General features: G+C 40.2%; 1 protein-coding gene across 1 annotated transcript in view; it reads left to right on the forward strand.

Annotated features, from left to right (window-relative positions):
* kcnh8 (potassium voltage-gated channel, subfamily H (eag-related), member 8) overlaps positions 1-22,230 on the forward strand; it is a 67,721-nt gene that overhangs the window by 13,701 nt on the left and 31,790 nt on the right. Inside the window, exons 2-6 of the mRNA XM_074613892.1 lie at positions 4,821-5,054; positions 10,297-10,428; positions 13,426-13,553; positions 17,756-17,993; positions 18,095-18,252. Of these exons, the coding sequence (XP_074469993.1) occupies positions 4,821-5,054; positions 10,297-10,428; positions 13,426-13,553; positions 17,756-17,993; positions 18,095-18,252 (890 nt within the window). The remainder of the gene's footprint in view (positions 1-4,820; positions 5,055-10,296; positions 10,429-13,425; positions 13,554-17,755; positions 17,994-18,094; positions 18,253-22,230) is intronic.

Here is a 22,230-nt window from a genome sequence, read left to right on the forward strand (position 1 = left end):
GAGATGTGAGAATCCAGCGACATCCATGCTAAAAAAGGAGTCAGATGGGACAAGAATCATGAGCGGTGAGATGATCAGACCTCCAGGGTAAAGCCAAATTATTTAGAAGAGAAAATGGAGGTGAACTGTAAAATAATTACACTGTCTGTCCATCTATCATAGTTGCACACAGTTTCCCTGTGCAGTGAGGGATTATTAGCATTAAATCATAATAAATTGTTATCAGGGCTGTCAATTGATTACAATATTTAATCACGATTAATCATATTAATGTTCATAGTTAATTAAGCAATTAATTGCAAATTAATAACAAATTTTGTATCCGTTCAAAATGTAACCTAAAGGGAGATTTGTCAAATATTTAATACTCTTATCAACATGGGAGTGGGAAAATATGCTTGCTTTACGCAAATATATGTATATAATTATTATCGGAAATCAATGAACAACACAAAATACTGACAAATATTGTCCTGAAATCATCACAGGTACTTCATTTAGCATAAGAAATATGCTCAAATCATAACATGGCAAACTCAGGCCCAAAAGGCAACAACAGCTGTCAGTGTGTCAGTGTGCTGACTTGACTATGACTTGCCCCAAACTGCATGTGATTATCATAAAGTGGTCAGAGGTCAAAGGACCCCAGTGAAAATGACCATTTCAGTTCGGAGGGTTATTTAACCTCCTTCACGACAAGCTAGTATGTTGGTACTGGTGGATTCCTTAGGTTTTCTAGTTTTATGTGATACCGGTATCTTCACTCTAGCTTTAAAAGTGAGCCCGCTACAACCTGAAAATCGTTGCGTTAATGTGTTAAAGAAATTAGTGGCGTTAAAATGAAATTGCAATAACTTTGACAGCCATAATTGTTATAAATTGGAATTATCCTTTGAAGGATACGTTTGGTGATAATCTATATTTTTCTTAATATCAACTAATCTCAAGAAAAGCCATTTATCTGTGTGGCTAAAGCCTGATATTATTTCTCTGAGCCATAGACCACGAAGTTTGTCCAAAAAACACGTAAATACTGTAAGCCACACCTTTGCACTGGGGGACATGTTCCTTCATTACGATGAACATGGGCCCTGCAGTTTATTTTAAGTCAAACCTCCATACTACGTCTTGCTACCGGACAAACTTACTAGAGCACCAAATGAAAATAGTCTCCAAAAAATACAATATTTACTCCTGTCTGCTAAAAACTACAGTGCCCAGCTGCATTAGGAAATTATTATATTATGCAATGCTGCTACAGTACGTTCCTAGATCTGTGTAAGCAACAGAAATGATGAAAATAATAATCAAGCTTTAATAAAACTGAATTATCCTGTATTGCATAATCTCAAGGTACTTTCTCTATTCCCACATTCCTGAAAGTGACATGAATCGCAATTTCTTAGAGCGTCAGCAGGTGCGCAGAAGCAATTGTTGATCGCTGAATGGGATTATAAAAAGGAACATGTTGCTCGTATCTCTTGAGGGACGTATACAAGGGTTTCGTTCCCCGCCGTTGTATTCCCCATTCAAATCTAAGGTGGTTTCCTTCAACAAAGCCTGACGTACTACATAAAACAATTAAACATCGGGGTTGGCGGAAAAAGGAATTATTGATGCAGAAAATTGATTTTTGTAATGAAATGTAATTGAAACAAGTCGCTTTGTAGGATGTCTCAAGCAATGATTATAAACAGGTTCACGTCGCTATGTCTGTTTCTGTATAAGAGTGTGTGTGACTCATAAATTGACTGTGATCATACAAATGTCTCCACATTGTATTGGGTATAATAATGCTGCATGTACCTTTAAATATGTGTGATTGTGGTTTGAAGCTTGCATTTTACTATGCAACTCAGGGGCTAGTTTGAGCAGGCGCACACACACACAAATACACACACCTACATCCACGCACATTATAGAATCTGCCAAATCCACCGTCTTGTATAATGGGCATTGTACTGTAAACATTAGCTGTCTATCAGCTCAGCTCAGCATCATCCTGCCCTCCATTGGCACTGTGGGTGTTTGTTTGTGTGGATGGGGGTGTGTGTGTGTGTTTGTGTGACATAATAGATGGATTCAGGTATAAACAGCTGGTCCACTTCAACCAGGTATTTAGAGGTAGACACAAATAGTCTAATTAATTATGATCGACTTCAGCAGTAATGTGATTCTGTTTTCACTGTCATCACTCCAGCACATTCCCCAGTGATTCTCTACTCATGCTCACTCTTTTTCTTTATCCAAATTTCTCCTCAACACATAACCTCTCTTTACTGCAACTAAAAGTATTATGAATTCAGGGTCGGTTTCTTGACAGGAGGGAATGAGTTTCAAGAGTAGGATTCCATTGCTCTTCGGCTTGCAGATATATCACTTATTGAGGTAAATGACCTTTGTGTTGCAGCCCACACAAGCCTTTATCTACCGGAGCTGAGGATCTCATCAGCCTGTGTACCTGTGGGTTAAGGGTCACATTTTAGCCCCAGTGACTAGTGAGAGTGATTCAGTGAAACAGCCAGAGAGGCACCTCTTGACCAGTTGAATTTGCTCCTATTTTTATTATCTGAAGATTCAAAAGTGGGTGGTGGAAGCTAAGAGAGCAGTGGTCTCACAACCAGAGTGTTGGTGGTACAACATCCTAGATGAGCTGGCTAAAGGTCATGTCCATCAAGCTGCTCTTATCAATATTTATAGAAACAAGGGATCAAATGACTACGTATAAGGTGTCTCTCATACTGACCAACCCACAGAGAATTACCACCCATCTCTGCTCTTCCTCTTAGCCCTTTAGCATCTTTCAGTTCAGTTTTTTAGTTTGACGGCCTGCAAATTTACAGTTTGGTTCACTCTCACCGCTTTCATCAACTTCCTTTTCAGCCATATTGCGACAGGCAGCTGTTTACAGCAGAAAGCTCTGATAAACCCACTGTACACTACCTTCTGAGCACTAACAAAGACAGACATGTTCTCATCCAAACTCGTCACATACGGCCACTTTTTCACGGCCCTTGGTGTCACTTTAGGTTTAGGCAACAAAACCCCTTAGTTAGGTTGAGGAAAAAAACTACATGGTTGGGCTTAAAACTACTACGTTTGTAAAGTGGAAATGACACTGAATGTTGTGAACACGGGACACAAACGAACAGCAGATTGTAACGTGGGTTTACGTTTTAGTCAATGGAAAGCCCGGTGCTTCTAATACCGGCACTCAAGGGTGCCTTTTGTGGTGGTATTGCACGCCGACAGCTGTCACAAAGCCTCGGTATTTGATGCCCTGGGAATGAGAACGGGCTGCAAAAACAGACAAAGTTTGTGAGTGATTAGCATTTAGCGAAAGAGCCAGATATTTTTCTCAGGAGTTGGTGGAGACCAAAAACAGAGCTAAACTAGAACTACTGTCAACTACCGGGCAGTCACGATGCAAAATCAGGCCAGGGATGTAAAGTGGGGGGGCCAGTGGCCCGTATCCCACTGCCTACCCCTCTACCCTTCAAACTTGGCCTTCATTTTGATCTCAACTACACACCTGTAAAGTTCCGTGGCTGCATCTTGCACAGTTGTGATGCTATCATGGTGGCAAAATCTGTCCACAGACAGACATATAAACGCCTGGCAAAGTACTCAAAACTGCTTCTGTGGTAGTTCCTGCTACAGTAGGTGTCTCCAGGACACACAGTTTACCACGATGAATCACACACAGACTCACAAGGTGATAACAATTCCAGCGCTGCTGTCGCTCCTGGTAAAGAGAGAGATTATTGGACTTTCATTTGTCGGGTGACCAGAACCACAAGTCCAAATAAATGTTTATGTCTGCTGGATGTGAAAATATGCAACTATTAGCTAAAATGTTCAGATGAGATGATGTCAACAACCCCTTTCACAGCCTGTCCAAGGCGGCAATGTTGCGCCGTTATTCTGCCTCGCTGTTCTGTATGAAAGGTACGGAGACGGAGAGGGGGGACAGAGTTGTTCCACAGCTGAGCCGGCAGCGGAGGTAGTCACAGAGTCACACATACTAGACACAGACGCTGTTGTGTTTAACGTCATGCCCTTGTTGCTCTTGCGATGCCGGCGTGCTATCTAAAAATCACACACTCGGGTGGCATTATGCCGCCGCTGTTTCATTCAGTGTGAAAAAGCAAAACCGGTGTAACGGCGGATCTTCTTTACGTTAGTATTGCAAAAATCTGTGCCTACTGTTGTGTTTACAGCTTGTTTTGCTGCTCCCAAGTGGCCAAAAGAAAATTTATAGCAGGTTTCATGCTTAGTCAATTGAAGTTTAAAAATACAACCTCTCTTGTTACTGTTAATTACTATTACCAGTGCTAATTAATTATATTTATACTTTGCTTTGCCAGATATGTGCAGCGATATGGGTCTGTGGATGTCTAGGGATTATTACTGGGATCTCCAGGGATTCTTGAAGGAGCAAAATAATGAATAGTTTAAAACTATAGTTTGGTCTGTGGGGAGTTTCACTATTTCTCCTTCTTGCCTAGAGTCAGAAAAACATATTGGATGTTATTTTTTTATGTCACTGCGTTCAGTGTGAAGATATGTTAAATAGTGAAGTTTAACAGTGTATTTTCTTTCTTCTCAGAGAATCTGGGAATTGAGCAAAGCTGGGTTAAACTCGCTGCCTAATTATTTCTTTAAACTCGGGGAAACAAAAGACATCCATGAGTGTGTCAAGCTGGAAAAATAAAATAATGCCACCATAAATCCAACCCCCCACAGCCTCAAGAATAATGTAAGTACCTCAGCTCCTTGTCGTCCTCTCACCTCGCCTCTTCTTACCTTTTCTCCCGCAGACAGCAACTTCATCCTGGCCAACGCACAGGTGTCGAAGGGCTTTCCCATCGTCTACTGCTCCGATGGCTTCTGTGAGCTTACAGGCTTCTCTCGGGCCGAGGTCATGCAGAAGAGCTGCGCCTGTAAGTTCCTGTACGGACCCGAGACCAGCGAAAGCATCATCCTCAGCATTGATGAAGCCCTGGAGGAGCGAAAGGAGTTTAAAGATGAGATCATGTTCTACAAAAAGACAGGTAAGTAGTGGAAAGCTAACTTTGTTTTTAGTTGTGTTTGAGTCGTTGGTTTAATTGTTGTCATCGTTATTTTGCTGCTCTTTTGTGCTCAGTCACTTTACCATAAAACACAGGCTATGTGTCTTCCTCAACACTTTACCAATTAAGTGCTGGACCCATGGCAAGAAGACAAGCACAGAAAGCCATTAGAGCGAGCACAGACAGAGCGATTACCATGGTGGACATTGCTGGCGTATTTCCATAAATGGATGGCAGTTCTCTGTGGCTATTTCTGGAAAAGCCACATTTAAATTGGCATAGATGGACCCGTGGATAGATGGCTGGATTAATGGATGTATAACTTTTTTTATTGGCCCATTCTCATTAAAAGGTGATTAAACTAAGCAATCAGTCACATAAGTCCTCCAGTTATTATTTAACGCTGAGACACATTAAACTGTCATCGCTGTCAGCTAGTGACTCCTTAACCCTGTCTCGTTCGATTACACTGAGCCCAGTAGCTTGCCGTGGTGCGGTATGGTTTGGTGTGTGCCTCGCTGATTAGCCAGCTGGCCTGTGAACAAAATGAAGTCGGAAATAATGAGCACGTCTCAGCATCAGTGGATACATGCTTGCTGTGATGTGGGATGGTGCCATGTGCCTTTGCATGGTTAATGCAGAGTTTTCTTCACTTTTATGCTTCATGTTTTGCAGTAGATTCTGTTGTGTGTGTGGTTTTAAAATGAACCCGGGCGGCATTTGTGTTAGTTGGTGACTTCCTCTGCAGTTGCTCGGTCACAAATCAAGAGAAATCAGTTATTTGTTACACAGTATCAGCACCGCAAGCTTTCTCATTTCTGCAGAGGACTGAGACTTGAAAGCTTCTTCCTCACTTCCTGGCAAAATGTAGATGAAATGGTCTCACTACTAGGTCCATTTCGTAGCTGTTCTGGAGCTTTTGATTATTTAAAGCCCGTTCTCATTCCCAGGGCGTCAAATACCGGTGCTTTGTCATGGCCGTCGGTGTTCGATACCGACGCACAGGGTACCCTTTAGCGGCGGTACGAGACGCACCGAGCTTTCCATTAACTACAATGTAAACCCATTTGTGGCAACAGTAAACACACATGGAAAAGGCACAGGGAATGACTGTGGTGACGTAGTTAAAACAGCGAAAGAGACACACAGGGCGGATGAGAGGGGAGCAGGATGGGGCCAACAAACACAAAAGAAAGAACATAAAACTCAAACATCCAGGAGACCGCTATTTGTGTCCCGTGCGTTATTGGTGCCTTTAAATGAAACTCGTGAGCTTGTGTTTATAACATGGGAAGTAATGTACATGATATGCTTGGCGTTCAAGTGGTTAAGTCGTGAAAGAACCGCTGCTAAGCTACGGCAATATTAACGTTACTGTCGGCGTCTAGAAGCCACAGAGGCTAACAATTTAGCAAGCGAGTAACATAATGCATGAAATGCAAAAGCATAATGACAGAGGAGAAAGATGAGGCCGTTGGGAATAGCAACATTTTCCTCAGATATATTATAAAATTACGAAGAAAAACAATATGCGACTACAATTATAATATATTCACTTATTATGCACCGAAAAATTTACATTTGTGGCCTGCGCCATTTCTGACAACGCCAACAAACACGTCAAAACTCGTGAACTTTCCACTTACGAGGTCGTGAATGCGACAAGAGAGGGGCGTTCATATGGACTCTTCTCGTGAACACAGTAAACACGACCCCATTTGAAGTCACCACACTTTTCACTTTCACTTTACAATCAGCTCATCGTTCATGTCTCATGTTCCTCAAATTTTCAGTGTACAAACGCTGTAGTTTTAAGACCAACTATGTTGTTTCTTCCTAAACCTAAGTGGTTTTGTTGCCTACAGTAAACCTAAGCAAGTATTTTTCTTTAACTCACAACGTTAAGCACGTGTTTACTGCGACCAAAAAGTGATGCCGAGGGGTCTGACAAAGTGTCAGTATATGACGAGCTGGGAAGAGAACTGTTGTCATTTCACACCAAAGTTACTTGACATTTTTTTACTTTTACTTTTTTCCGAGCCAATGTGGACAAGAAATATATAAAGTGCTCAAAAAAATGGATATTTGAACATTTGCAATTCCATGACAACTGGACAAACTCTTCGCCTGATAATCAGTTCATGTTCATGTTTGGGAGGGGGTTATTTTGATTTGTTTTGCCCTAACTGCTCACTGGCTGAGTGATGTATCTATCCGACGAACATCATTTTAGTTTCAGACACAGAGAAGTGGTAGGGGTTGCACATCTCATTTGTGATCAAAGAAATATTTTAAAGGCAGATTTCGTAGATGACTCAGTGCAGTTTGCACAGACACAGCCCTGCTAATACCACCACAGATGTGACCGTCTACACCACTCTGTCTCTTGCTTTGTTGTCTTTTCTGTCATCCCCCCACAGATCTCCTTTTCCCTTCTGTTCTCTTTCCTCTTGTTACCTTTCATCTCCCTCTGTCTCTCTTTTCACCCACATCTTTTACCATTTCCACATAGTACTGTTTGTGCCAGTCTGTGTGTCTCCCCTGCTTATCTTGCTTTTTTTTTCTTTCCCTGCGTCTGCCTTTTTATGTTGTCTCATCCCGCTCTTTCCGTCTGTCACAGCGGAGTCCTGAAAGTAAACGTAGCTGATTGACTCGGTTTGTCCTCCGTCTGTCAGCCTGAGAAAAGAGGAAGCTGCGCGCTCGCAATCAGGAACGCTCTCTGTCTCGCTGTGTGCTTGATAGTGCTGCCTTGTCTCGCATGCATGCAGATATTCACACACACATACACACACACACACACTCAGAGACAAAAAACACTGTGATTGAGTCATCACCAGGCAAGGAAGATTTAGTGAGTGGGAGTGATGGGAGGGAACTCCGTGGGAAATCCCTCTTCATCAGCAATTCAGTTCTAGTCTAGAAAAGGATGAAAGTTAAACCATGACCGCTGCTTTGAAGCCGTTCAGCTTGACAAAATCTACTGTACATGACAAGTATTTGAGGTTAAAGATAAAAGGTGACAAGATGACAAAACTATTAGTTGACCTTCGAATAAGTAATTCATTAAATAATTAAACTATCAAAGAGGAAACATGAAAAACACCCCTCCGTCTAATAACACTACCAGGAAAAAAATATACCAGTGCCACTTCCACAGCATGATGCAGATTAGCCTGAATTTGATGTGATTAATTAATTAACATTAACAAGGCTAAAACCGAAAACCCCTGAGACGCTCTAATGCTCAACATCATTTTGTTCTTCTTACAAGAAGACCCTTAAAGAAATTCAAAGTTGGAGCCAGAAGACAGACCGTGTTGTTACCCAAATTGAAAATGTGTATCCTCTATATTGTGGTCCGTTCAGAACATCTTAGACTTAGCCTGTCAGGCTCAGCTCTATGTTGCCGGACTCAGCCTAAAAAAAGCTAAAATTAGGCTATAAACGAACTACATCACGGTCAAATGAACGCAAGTATGCACAACGAGGCTGTAAAGGCAGACGAGTCGGCGTGATGACGTTTAGTAGTCTCATTTAGCCGCTTGTTAGCAACCACCTTTTTTAAGACACATAAAAGCTTAATGAGTGGGGTATTTATTGATGTACAATATGTCGTAGAACAAAACGCTAAATTCTCTTAAGCTTGTGTTAACCACAGACCTTATTTCAGGCATCTAACTAAAAACCCATTTCAAAAACCCATTGACTTCCAGACGAGGGAACCAGAAGTGCTAAAATGCTCATTTCCATGTTTTAGGACTCATTCCTGTAGCACTCTCAATGCTACCATTAAGCTTATTAGTACACCAGCGTTGGCAACTTAGCATTCACGTTAGTATTACATAACAAGAACAGCCGAGGCTGATGGGAATTCAGGCCTTTTCAGAGCAGCTGGTCATCGTCCTCTGGGGATCATGAATGTCTGTACCAAATATGCTGGCAACCCATCACACAGTTGAGATTTAGTTTGAGTTACTTTTGACTTAATTGGATCACGTACTGTATATCTGCATTAATTGATTTTTGGCCACTTGGGAGCACCACAACAAACTGTAAACATACGATTGACATATTATCACCTCATAAAGTTAATATGGAGAACTGGTTAGCAAAAAGTTGCCAATTCACTGTACACATCCAGCAGACGCAAAGCAACATTAGCATTCATTTGGAGTCGTGTTTATGGCCATTTGTTCAGTGTAAGTTTACTGTTCACTAGGGCTGCCCCCTCTTGGTCGACTAATCAGTCGTTTTGGTCTTAGTCGACCAAGATTTCTTTAGTCGTTTTTATGCTTTTTCATGCTGAATGACTTATTTCCAAGAAGCTTATGAGCACATTTCTGGTAAACACAAGATTTAAAGTGGTGCTTTTGTGAGATTATTTGTGGAGAAACTCAGTTTTACAGATCTGTAGATTAAATCAATTAATCAATAGGTCAACAAAATCGTATGAGTGTTGGTCGACTAAGAATTTGTTTGGTCAAGGACAGCTCTACCATTTACTCTCCTTGTAGCTCTGTTTTGGTCTCCACCAACTCCTTAGAAGAATATCTGGCTCTTTAGCTGCTAGATGCTCCACTATGTTCACCAGATAGTCGCTTTCAGTAGAAACAAGATCAACAAGAGCTTAAATGTGCTTGAAGATGGGAAAATGCTCAGTAGAGGAGGAACTGAAGTGCTGGTGTAAATTATCTGCAGGTTTATCACCACAGGCAACCCCTTGTCACATAAACATCCTCATTTAATCCTTTGTTATTATAAAATATTGATTATCGCAGTTTTAATTATTGAAGACTAACGTAACTGAAGTGATTGCACACCCATGTACATAATGATATATTACTTGCCAAACCAAAACATAATCAGTTTCCTCTCATATCTTTTTTATGAATCAAACTAAAAAAAAGTGATACAGTAATGAGCACAAGCACACGAACACAAGCACGCAGAAACACCCACGCTGACCTGCAGTTCCTCTGAAAAGCAATCCATTTAACAGGAGATGGGACCTCAGCGATGGGTTCATCTCTTGCTGTGCCTGGGGAACAGCGACTTGGTCTATTTAAGGCTCCGCTTCTCCCCGGGGACTTCCCACTGTAGATAGGCTGACTAATAAGTCCGGGGATCAAAACTGTTGCTCTAAAACACACATGCTAAATCCATTCCGAGTATAATCAGAGATGGTGCATAAAAGTGTTAATAAGAGTATTTTTTCTTCTTTCAGCTGTGCTGTTCTGGTGCCTGCTGGACATTGTGCCAATTAAGAACGAGAAGGGAGACGTGGTGCTCTTTCTGGCTTCATTTAAGGACATCACCGACACTAAAGCCAAAGCCATCCAAGAGGACAAGAAGGAAGGTCAGTATGTGTGTGTATGCGGAAGATGAGTTGTTATTGAATGAATTCTAATGGTTCATAGACAAGAGGGGGAAATGTCCACTCATATAAAGCTCTCACATGTTTACTCTTTGTTTAGTTTGGAATGTATGTTAAGGCCATTGCATTGGCGCAGGTTTTTTTTTTTCTGTAGGCCTTTTGTTTAACTACAATGGAAATTAAAAATATATATAAATAAATAAATATGTTTTACACCGTCTCGTATGAACCTCCGTGGGGGAATGTGCATTGATAGATTCTTGCTTATCTCTCATGTACAGCCTGATGAGTTAAAATAGCGACATTAGATTATAAAGACACACCTCTGTGATATCCAGCTTAATGTTTGTAATTATAGTCGTGTATTTTGTAATCTGTTTTTAGGAAACCCTATGCAATCTCATATTTAGTTCTAAGGATAAAGGTGCAGCATTGGCTGTGATGTATCCTTCCTTCACATATTTTAATTATATTCATCATTGTAAATACAAAGAGCAACTAAAGGAAGCAAAATTGCAATTTTTTAAAAATCAATTTCCTCAAAGGTTTACCTTAAGGGCAACACCTAAGCTAAAGCCAAAAGCCTCCTACAAAGCAAAAGGGAGGGTCAATGTGTGAGCGTGTGAGTGAAGTCAGCAAAACTGACTGCTCTCATCTCAGGCCTGCCTTCCTTGGATTTGCCTAATTACTCTCGTTATTGTAAATAAGGGAGAACAGGAAGCAGAAAGCAACGTTATTTTTGCCCACATAATGAAACGCTTTTCATAGAAAACGAAAGAGGCTGATGCAGCATGCTTTTAGACAGCGACCAACGCCTCACTATAATGGGTTTGGGTCTGACAAGCGAGCTTAAATGAGAATATGCCCGTGAATCTCACAAAACATTTCCATTTTCATGCTGTTCTCACTGCAGTTAGAAAGGGGTGTAGAAGGGGGGGGAAACTTGGCTTGTAAAACACCAAAGTTACAAAGTGCATAGAAAATAATTGTATCAATGATTACGGACGGAAATAAAATCATGAATTAAATATACATCTACTGATGCACTTAGACACATCGTCAGTGATGGAACCTGGGATCATTAAAGGTGTTTAAAAAGGGAAATATTAAGAACCTGGAGATTCGATTCGATACTATCATGATACTTGGGTGCAGATTCGATATTGCGATTTTTAAGTTAGAAATTCTATAAGTATTAGGATTCCATATTGCGATTTATTTAAAATATTTATTTATTTTTTAACACAGGACCATGGGAAAAATTTGAATCATACACTTTTAGGGACTTTTACTTTGGAAAATATCTAAATAATACAAAAAAATTTTTTGATTTTAAGCAAGTATGTAGTCAGAGATGTCCTGAAGTCAAATATATCAGCGTTTAACATTTCCTGTCCATGACGGAGTTAGCATACAGCTTTAGCCGTGATGTCTAGCTCTGCTTTTCTTGGTAATGTAGTGTTAATAAAGTGTTTCCATACTTTACTGTATGTGTAGTTTTTACCACTTTGGATTTAAAATGTGAGGGTGCAGGTCGTATCCACGTGGAACCTTCACCGTTTTCTGCTTTCTCGTCTCGCTGCGGCCGGCTGTGGTTTGTTTTGGTTGACGGATACGGAACGGATATGACGTCACGTTACTCAGACTACAACAATAAAAGCGGTAACTGCCTTCTACCTCTGCATAGACTCAAATGAAGCAAATATATAGATTCTGGCATTAAAAAATCTATTAAAAAATTGTAAAAAAAATAAATAAATGCGATACATAGGTGAAATTATTTTTTCCCCACCCCTAGCAGACAATATGACATCATTGGGGCATTTCCATCCACTTTGGGGAAGCCTTTCAAGGACAGACAGACACCTCGGATGTGACCTAGTTAGCTCTCTGTCTGGACAATGTGGACGGTGTGTGAAAAGGGGGGAAACCCAGTCTCTGGCGTCAACAGTCTCCTCTCCTCACCTTCTCTGCGTTCTCCTTTTTCTGTCTTTTCCTCACCCGTCTCTCTCTCTCTCTCCATCACCTCTGTCTCTCATCTTTTCCAGCTGCTTTTACAGTACACCTCCCCTATCTGCCCTACATGCCTACGGCCTCCCCCCTTATACACAACACCCACCCTTCCCCAGCTATGCTCACCCTCTACCCCCATAAGAAGGGCTATAAAAGTGGAGGGAAATTCATTAGATCTAAAAATAAGCACGTCTCTGTCTCTGTGCTCCTGCCGTGTCGCGTCCCCCAAGGCTGCACGGCATTATGGATGGGCCCTGTCTGTTCGCCTCGTCTGGGGTCCGCACACATACCGCACACACACCACACACACTTTCTAAAGGACACTCAAAAGCAGTTATCACTTCTATCCTCCAGCTTTGTTATTGCCGTTATTCCCCCTAAAGCCAATCTGGCCGTAGTCCTTTCCTGTGGGTTCACAACAGTGAGAATGGGGCTCAGAACCCAGCAGCAATAAAGTGCCTTCTCCCATTACCCATCTGCTCAGTCTTAACACTTCACTCCTGCACTATCTACTTTATCTACTACTACAATACACTTGGAAGAAATACACATGCCAGCAAGCGCACACACAAAACCATCCTAGTAGCAATCGAGCAAAGAAAATCTACCATACTAGCCTTAACTGCCTCTCTGCCCCAGTAGCGACTTATCAAAGCTGAAAATTGCACTGTTTAGCTGGAGATATTGTTTACACAATAAGACATCATCAACCAACATTTATGGCTGAATATTGTGAATCACAACAGGTAGCACAAGTTATTTGACTTTTACAAAAGCGAACTGCAATTCGCTCAGAAATGACACATTCTTCCTGTTGCATATTCATGTTTTCCTATTCAGGACAGAATATTATGTATTTCATCAGGCATAATGACTGATTCAGCAGTCATCAGCAGTTAACCTTGGGGGGTAAAGTATTGTAAGGGGGATGTGTACTAACTTTTGTGTGCCTGTGTGTGTTTACAGAGCGACGCCGCGGCAGGGTGAAAACAGGCTCTGCATTCAGCTCAGCTCGTCTGCGGAGCAGCACGGTGCTCTACCACATCTCTGGTCACCTCCACAGCAGAGAGAAGAGCAAGATTAAACTCAACAAGGTATCATCTGGCACTTCAGCTAGCAGGGCAAGACGTAACATGATGAAGGATCATTCACAAGTGGTTGTGGGTGGACTGTGATATAGGAAGTGAGTAGATCAATGCTGTTATTGAAGCACAAGGGACACAATGAAAGGGCAAGGAGCGGAGGAGAAATATTGTGTCTGGAAGTGGAGAGGAGCTCTCCAGTAAACAAAACGTGTCACACTGGCTGATGCTCTTTATCACAGATTAGTTAAATAAGCAAGAACATTTGTTATTTGTAGCATCAATTTAATCCCATCTGATGTAATCAGACACCAAAGATCTTTGTAACCAGAAGAAAAACAGATATTACATTAGGATAAAGTTCAAATGTCTAAAAAAAAGGTAGTGATTTCAAGACGTAATGGATCTACATGTAGCTAGTGTTACTACAATGTCTCTGGCTCTCACTAACCTTAAGCGTAATGCACCCTTTCTTGTGTTTAGACAGCCAGAAGCTTAAAGGTGCAAATTGCGAGATTGGGAGCATTTTGCACTCTGTTTCGGTGTTTACCTATTCCTGAGGGAAATACCTGGCTGTTTGGCTGCCAAATGCTCCACTATGGCATGTTCACTTGCTAGTCACTAACTTTGTCTGCCGTTTGGTGCCAGGCAGGCAGCGCACTTAACTTTTTCACTGGAAACAGCTGCAGCTAGAAACAAGGTCGTGAGAGCGGGGGGACTGTACCAGAACAGTAAAGTTGTGGGCCCCAAAAGGTTATTTTTGTCCCTAACAAATAGCATTAGTTTAAATTGCTTCCAGTTAGTAAGCTAAGTAAACAAGTGAGGTACATGTTTGTGATTGAGCTGCTTTATTTAGCAGCTTTTAGTAATTTATTCCACTATTATTGTTGAATATTAGTTCGTTAATAGTTAAATTGCAGTTAAACATAATTTTTCTGCATGTCTTTTGACACAATTTAACACAATTCAACTAATCAAAATTGAGTTAGCAGTTGTTAAGCAGGCACTTTGACAGTTACAGAACTGTATTTCCTGTATAATTTGTTGAGATTTCTTTTAACAATCAACCTGGAAATGCTTTTTTTTTTTTTATAAATGTAGCCCGACGGAATTAGATGCCACACAAGACCCAGTTACTTCAGGGGTTATTGAAGCTTTCATTTTTATTGTTGACCACATTTGCAAGTACGTGCGTATAGCTGTTATTTTAGAGAGCAACTCGTGCTGTTACAGTTTGTGGCCATTTTTAACAGCAAAATTACTCCAAAGAAAAAAAAAAAGAAAAAAAAAATACGGCAGTGGGCTATGACTATAGACCAGGGCTGCCCAAAGTTGGGACCATGGGCCAAAGTTGGCCCTCGATCCGGTTCAATTTGGCCCACCAGATGTTAGCATTTTTTTTATTATTATTTGAAAGGCCTGCTATGATCCTGACTGACTTTGCTATCTTTCGGAGGCCCTAGCAGGCTTTTAGAGGTACAGTGAAGGTATCACATGAAACTACAAAACGTAAGGAATCCATTGATACCCACCATGTCAGGTTAGTTGACAGGAAGGAGGTTAAATAACGCTTCAAATTTAGACTACATTTTGGCAAAGAAAAACTGGCATGGCCATTTTCAAAGGGCTTCCTTGACCTCTGACCTCAAGACATGTGAATGAAAATGGGTTCTATGGGTACACATGAGTCTCCCCTTTACAGACATGCCCACTTTATGATAATCACATGCAGTCTGGGGCAAAAATATGGCGTTTTTTAAAATGCAGTATAAATGTGTTATTTTCGACTTTTCTAAAAATGGTGTATTTGAATATTTCTGCATACTACGGCCCCTAAACAGTCTTGGAAATGTATAAATTGGGTATGACTGGGAATAAGCCCAATTGTATTCAGCAGGTGGGTTTAAAGGAATTAACAATGTAAAAGCTTAAATAATATTCAATTAGGGGACCTTTGGATCCTAGTATCTTCTTGCATCTTAACATAGGTTACTTTTGGCCCATGGCCCACCATTGAGTTCCAGTTTTGGCCCCTTGAAGGGAAAACGTTTGGCCGCCGCTGCTATAGACAGAAAACATAAAGTAAACCCTGTGAAATACATATTTAACAACCATAAACCCACAAAGATAACCTGGGAATGTACCATGTATAGACCTTTTCAACGGCACTGCGTTGCTAGGCAACAGCCTGGGTCCATGTTTACTTCCGGTCCGCTTATGCCATCAAAGAGTATAGAAGCAAAGAGAGAAATCTCCCGCGTTTTGTCGTCATTTTGAACTGAAAATGCTTATTATATATTATGTTATTGTCCAATACAGGCCATTTCGGTAGAATATAACTACAGAATAGAAATAATTGTGTTTTACTTTTTGCTCTTTGAGGGCGGACGTTTTACTGGTAGTCACTGGCGGAAACGGAGCTGCTCTTGTCAATATACTATCTTTGATGCCATTCACAATACACTGCAACAGTAAATAAATAATTATTATAATTACAATAGGACACTTACATCACAACAAGTTTCGACAAACCCACGGCGAACTTCCCGGAGATTACTCAGCACTGTCTTCCAGGAATATTTACACCATATTGTGGGTATTTACCTACTACTTTACTACTTTACTACTTTACTACTTTACTACTTCTACTATGCTAACAGGTTGTTCGCATCGCACCGCACGTAAACAGGAAGAAGGACCATGATGCACTTGGCGGAGTAACCGCAATATGACTCAATGCTGCCACCATGTGGCCAAAGTGTGCAACAGCAAGTTAGATTGACAGCCTGCTACTTACAATCTGCTTCACATTATACTTAGACTTAAATAACAATGTTACACTCAAATTAAAACAGCAAAATACAAATGTATTGAGAAGAAGATGAAAGTATTTTTTTCAAGTGTGTTTTTTTTATAATTATTTGTTTTGTGTAAATTAAGTCCATTTTATTTGTATAGCCCAGGGGTCAGCAACCTGCGGCTCCGGAGCCACATGTGGCCCCTCTCCAGTGGCTCGCTGTGGATTCTTAAAAATGGAAATGAATAACTGTTTTTTTGTTTGCATTTTCATTTTTATTTATCATTGTTGTAGGTCTATGGTATGACGGGGTATTAGGGCCACATTGAGGGGAAAAAAATAAATCTGAGATTTCGATAATGAAGTCATAATATTACAAGAATAAAGTCATAGTATTATAAAGTAGTAATTTTACATGTTATTTTCTTTTTTCTCGTAAAGTTATGACTTTATTCTCGTAATATTACGACTTTTTCCTTGTAAAGTTATGACTTTATTCTCGTACACTTCTGACTTTTTTCTCGTAATATTATGATTTTATTCTCGTAATATTACGACTTTTTTTCTCGTAAAGTTATGACTTTATTCTCGTAATATTATGACTTTATTCACGTAATATTATGACTTTTTCTGGAAATCTCTGATGTTTTTTCTCGTAATATTATGACTTTATTCTGGGAATCTCAGATGTTTTTTCCCTCAATGTGGCCCTAATACTCCGTCGTTTGCACTTTGGCCCTCACTGCATTAGACTTATAAACTATATACTTAGACTATAAACTGTGTTACCGTCATCACAATGCTCAAATGTTTTGCAGCTCCAGACAGATTTTATTTTTTTCTTTTGCCTAAAATGTCTCTTTTGACAGTAAAGGTTGCTGACCCCTGGTATAGCCCAATATCACAAATCACAAATTTGCCACAGGGGGATTTACAATATGTCTTTTGCAGTACGACCCTCTCATTGGATGATGAAAAACGTAACCCCAAATACCCTTTTAACAGGGAAAAAAGATGGAAGAAACCTCAGGAAGAGCAACTGAGGAGGGATCCCCCTTCCAGGACGGACAGACATGCAATATATGTTATGTGTACAGAGTAATAATGAAAATACAAAATATATGACAATCCATTTAACAAATATATAATGTGAACATATGAAGAGATGGATCCAGGAGGATGTCAAGCAACTTTCAGGCATCTCCAAACAAATAGAGCCTGAGCAACACAATCTCCTCACCACCTAGAGAGAGAGGACAAGATTTTAGTTTTAAGGGTTTTTTCGTGTACTGACCTCATTTTGGTTTAACCTTGGGTGCAGGCTCCATGATTTGGACCACCAGAACAAAGTAAGTGGATGTGCGTAACAGGTTACTGCTACTTTATCACTCCTGTTTTCCGATCCTGTCCTGTCCAGAATGTGTTTGGGGATCTGCCTGCTTTGCCAGAGTACAAGGTAGCAGACGCCAAGAAGTCCAAATTCATCCTACTTCACTACAGCACGTTCAAAGCTGGTTGGGATTGGCTGATTCTACTTGCCACTTTCTACGTAGCTGTGACGGTGCCCTACAATGTGTGCTTCATCGGGGATGATGACGACCTGACCCGCAGCACAACTGTCAGTGATATCGCAGTGGAAATACTGTTCATCATAGGTTAGTTGCAGAATTGCACGACTAATTTGAGTACAAATATATCATTATAATAACCAGCATTTACAATAACCAAACCCCCAACTGTTTGTCTTTCCTGCCAGACATTGTTTGTAATTTCCGCACAACTTATGTCAGCAAATCGGGCCAGGTGATCTTTGACGCTCGGCAGATCTGCATCCATTACCTGACCACATGGTTCATCATCGACCTGGTGGCCGCCTTGCCCTTTGACCTGCTCTATGCCTTCAAAGTCAGCGTGGTGAGTAACTATTGGCTTGGTGCTTAACCCCCAGGGTTTAATATAGAGCTACGGTACATTCACATTGTAAATGTAATAATTATTGGATTCAAAATACAACTTTTAATGATCCAAAAGTTAGATCCAAACAATATTTTATATTCAATACAAAAGATTAAAAAAACTAAAAAAAATACAGTAAAAAGAAACATAAAAAAAGTTGAGGATATATAGACAGAAGTTAATAGAATGACTTTTATTGTAAAAGTCAAAACCTCATGATTGATGGATTGCCCAGTAACAGTCAGGCTCTAATCCTGTCAACACAGTGGTGCATAAAGTGCAACACCTCCAGCACATTTGACATTTCATAAGAATAGATTGCATGGACTGTTTCCTGCGCTGCTCCAGCACCTCTTTGATTCTGCGTATTGATTCCACATAGCTACTGTACAAGGGCTGAGAAAACAATCAAACCTGTATCATTAAAACCTTTTTCTTTCCTGGTCGGGTCCAACACATGGCCCCCTTAAGAATACTTGAATGGAGGAAGAAGTGGAGATCTGGAGCAATTAGGTAGACGCTCTTGTCTTGTCTGCAGCTGAATGATATCACCCAATGGAAGCACTGCAGGATAGGGAGGTTTTGATTGGTTGCTTGTGGAAGTTTTTGCTTTCTGGCCTCTAATTTAGGCAAAGATATGCTGTTTCCACTCACTCAACTACTGTAATGTGAGTCAAAAGGTCCAACGTACAGTACTGGATCTCATAAAGCTATCAAAGTTTGTTTATTTGAATCCCTATTAGCTGCTGTAACGCTATTCTTACTGGGATGCATATGAACAAATATATATAGAGACAAGTCAACACTACTTACGCACAACTCACAATTACAACTGCAATATAACACACAACAGTTACACTAATAGACATATCTTAACAAAATATAATTTGGACATGACATCCCTATGATATATATGATATAAGACATACATACAACATTACATACAACAGTATAAGTACGACAATAATCAGCACCATCATGATGACAAAGACTAAAAGGAACAAAGTCTCTTTTCTGAAGTTGCTCTTTTAATTACATTTTAAAACAAGACACATTATTTCCATGAATAATCCTGCCGATTACACTATTGTAAGGCTATTAAATAGGCGTTATCGGTCGCTATAAGCACCATAGATGTGAGTCAATAGGAGCCTGCTACACCCACTAGTAGGTCTTATCATCTATTCACATGGTAGATCACCAAAAGAAGGTATAAAAGAACATGAAAGAGACCTCAAATCCCAGGGTTTGCAGCGTTTAGTTGTCTTTGTGTTCACAGGCGTTAAGTTTCACTTTCACTTTTGAAACATAGCTATTTTAAGCCACTGAAACAGAATGTTTTTCCCTAAACCTAACTAAGCCTTTTTGTTTGTGTTCAAAATGTAACGTTTTATTAAATTTTACAAGGTGTTAGAACGTATTGCTTTTAAGTTTCGCTTTTGCTTTTACAACGTAGTAGGTCCCTAATGACCCACATCTTTGGTGCTTATAGCGACCAATAACGCCTATTTAATGGCCTGTTAACAGTCAAATCGAGTGCACCCATCAGTCTAGATATATGAGTACATTGGATTTAATTTGTTATAATTCTGGGCAATATAAATTGCCCTCCTGCCACGTATCTAGTTAAATAGTTATACATATCAATACATATAGTTAAATTTTTGTACAAAATGTATGGGGAATCCTCATATAGATAGAACAACAGCAATCAACCTAGTAATAAAAATAATAAAAAGGAGGAACCATTGTAAAGGAAGTTGTGTTAAAGAGGACCAAGTATGCTTATTTTCAGATTGCTTTGCTTTAATATTCACCACACTCTTTATTTTTCTCATACCGGCTGTGCTGCAGCACCTCTTTTTTTTCATCACCATGTTACGGAAGAATGGGCAGGAGTTCAAGCAAGGCATTTCAGGCAGTTCAGGAGCAGTGTTTCTGTGCGGGAGAGTAACTCCCTTTGGCGTGGACTTTGGGTTTTATAACTTTGCAGACCTTTTACATGCACAAAAAAAACGATATAATAAACTAAAGGAAAGGGAAAAAGCACAAAAGTTTAAGAAAGCGTGAGTGGAGGGGTGGTCACGGTGACAGGCTGCTTCAGGCAAAGGTGCCTGTTTGGGTCCATACTCTATTAATGGAAATACCACCTCTCGCTTCCAGTATAGGTTGGGATTTTAGTGTATATAGAGCTACTGGGCCATAAGTTCCCAGGAGTGGCTGGTAATTGCAGAGCGTTCTGCGTGATGTCCCCTAGAAGGATGGAGCATTCAGACTGATGTCCCCTCTGAGGACAGAAGCCATCTTTCACCAAAATGAGCCAAGGGGCCCTCAGCACTGTTCCTCCCTGGTGTTCGTCTTTCTTTTGTTTTTGTCGTATATATCTCTACGATGGCATGTTTTTCAGTGTGTCAGGTGATCCAATTTCACCCTTTCCACACTTTTCTTGTTTATCCAATACATATATGCTCTTTATTTCCTTCACATTTTCCTATTTCCCATGATCCTCCCCTCACCTGACCCTCAGGTTTCCACCTTATTTTGTGTGAGCTGCTGCACATTTATAAGTGTCTCACAAAAAATAATGAAAGGATAGTTTGAATAAATATATTTAATTATATATTATATATAAAATTTAATTGATTTGATGTTTTTTTTGTTTTCTGTTGTGGTAGTTTAAGGATGCTGAAGTCGTATTTAAAGGACTAACGTTGCTGTAAAACAAACAAAAAAAGATTAAATTTTCACTGTCTTTCACTGCACTTCTTATTTTCTTCCAAAGCTAAACTCAACTGGTTGACCATCCATCTTTCATATCATGTCATATATCAGATGGCACACAAATTTAACTGCCTTTGCAACAGAATGATACAAACTATTTAAAACCATTATTGGATTGTCTCAAGGTTATCAAAGCTGGGATGGCATTGCGCTTTTTAAACTTTTAATGAGAGTAAACTGAAGTCCTGATATCTGATCCAGCATCTTTTAAAAGGAGAACACAGGCAAGAGCACATTTACCCCGTACTGGCTTCCCTTCACTGGCTCCATTGATTGATTTTAAGATTTTAATGTTTTCCTAGTGTTGTTGGGCTAGCTCCAACCTATCTCTCCAAACTTTTACAACCATACATCCCATCAAGGTCACTCAGGTCAGCCGACCAGCTGCTCCTTGTTGTCCCTAGATCAAGGTTGAAACACAGTGGAGACCAGGCCTTTGCAGTTGCAGCCCCCGAACTCTGGAACGAGTTCCCTCTGCATGTTAGGCTGGCCCCTACACTGCCTATCTTTAAATCTCTTCTTAAAACACTTTTTTATCCTCTATTATCCTCTGTCTTTTAAACAAGTCTTTTGTGTTTTTACTGTGTTGTTTTTATGGTTTCTGCTATATTTTGTGTGTACGGCACGGTTGTTGTTTTTATATGTGCTTTACAAATCAATTTTGATTGGATTTTGTAGACATCACAATAAAAATCATCTACACAAAATGTTCAGCCGTAAGATGATGATACGAGCGCTAGTCTCCTGTAGTGATAATGTCTTTACATCTGGGCCAAAGACAGCAATTTGTTGTTAATACTTAACTGCTACATTTATGAGTGCGTCTCCTGGGCCTGGAGGCCTATATTGGAGAACAGTGTTATGCATACTTATTAGCCTGATACTGCTGCATCAATAAGATAAATTAAAATAAACATGTATGATCAGTCACACTGTTGTGATTGGCTTGTAGCACTAAAAGCGAGGTTGCGGGGGGGAGAAATAATGGGCATTTCTGTCTCGTGCACAAAGTAAGTAAAAGTCAATCAAGTACCTGGTGAGAAGAGGAAATGCAAATGTGCGTGGCAGGGGTGAGATGGAAGTGGTACAGAGGGAAAAGTTGAAGGAGGAAGTGGCAGGATGCATTGTTGAGTAGGTTGCATTGCCTACTGCTCA

This window comes from Sebastes fasciatus, chromosome 17, assembly GCF_043250625.1.
Source record: "Sebastes fasciatus isolate fSebFas1 chromosome 17, fSebFas1.pri, whole genome shotgun sequence".
Lineage (NCBI taxonomy): Eukaryota > Metazoa > Chordata > Actinopteri > Perciformes > Sebastidae > Sebastes > Sebastes fasciatus.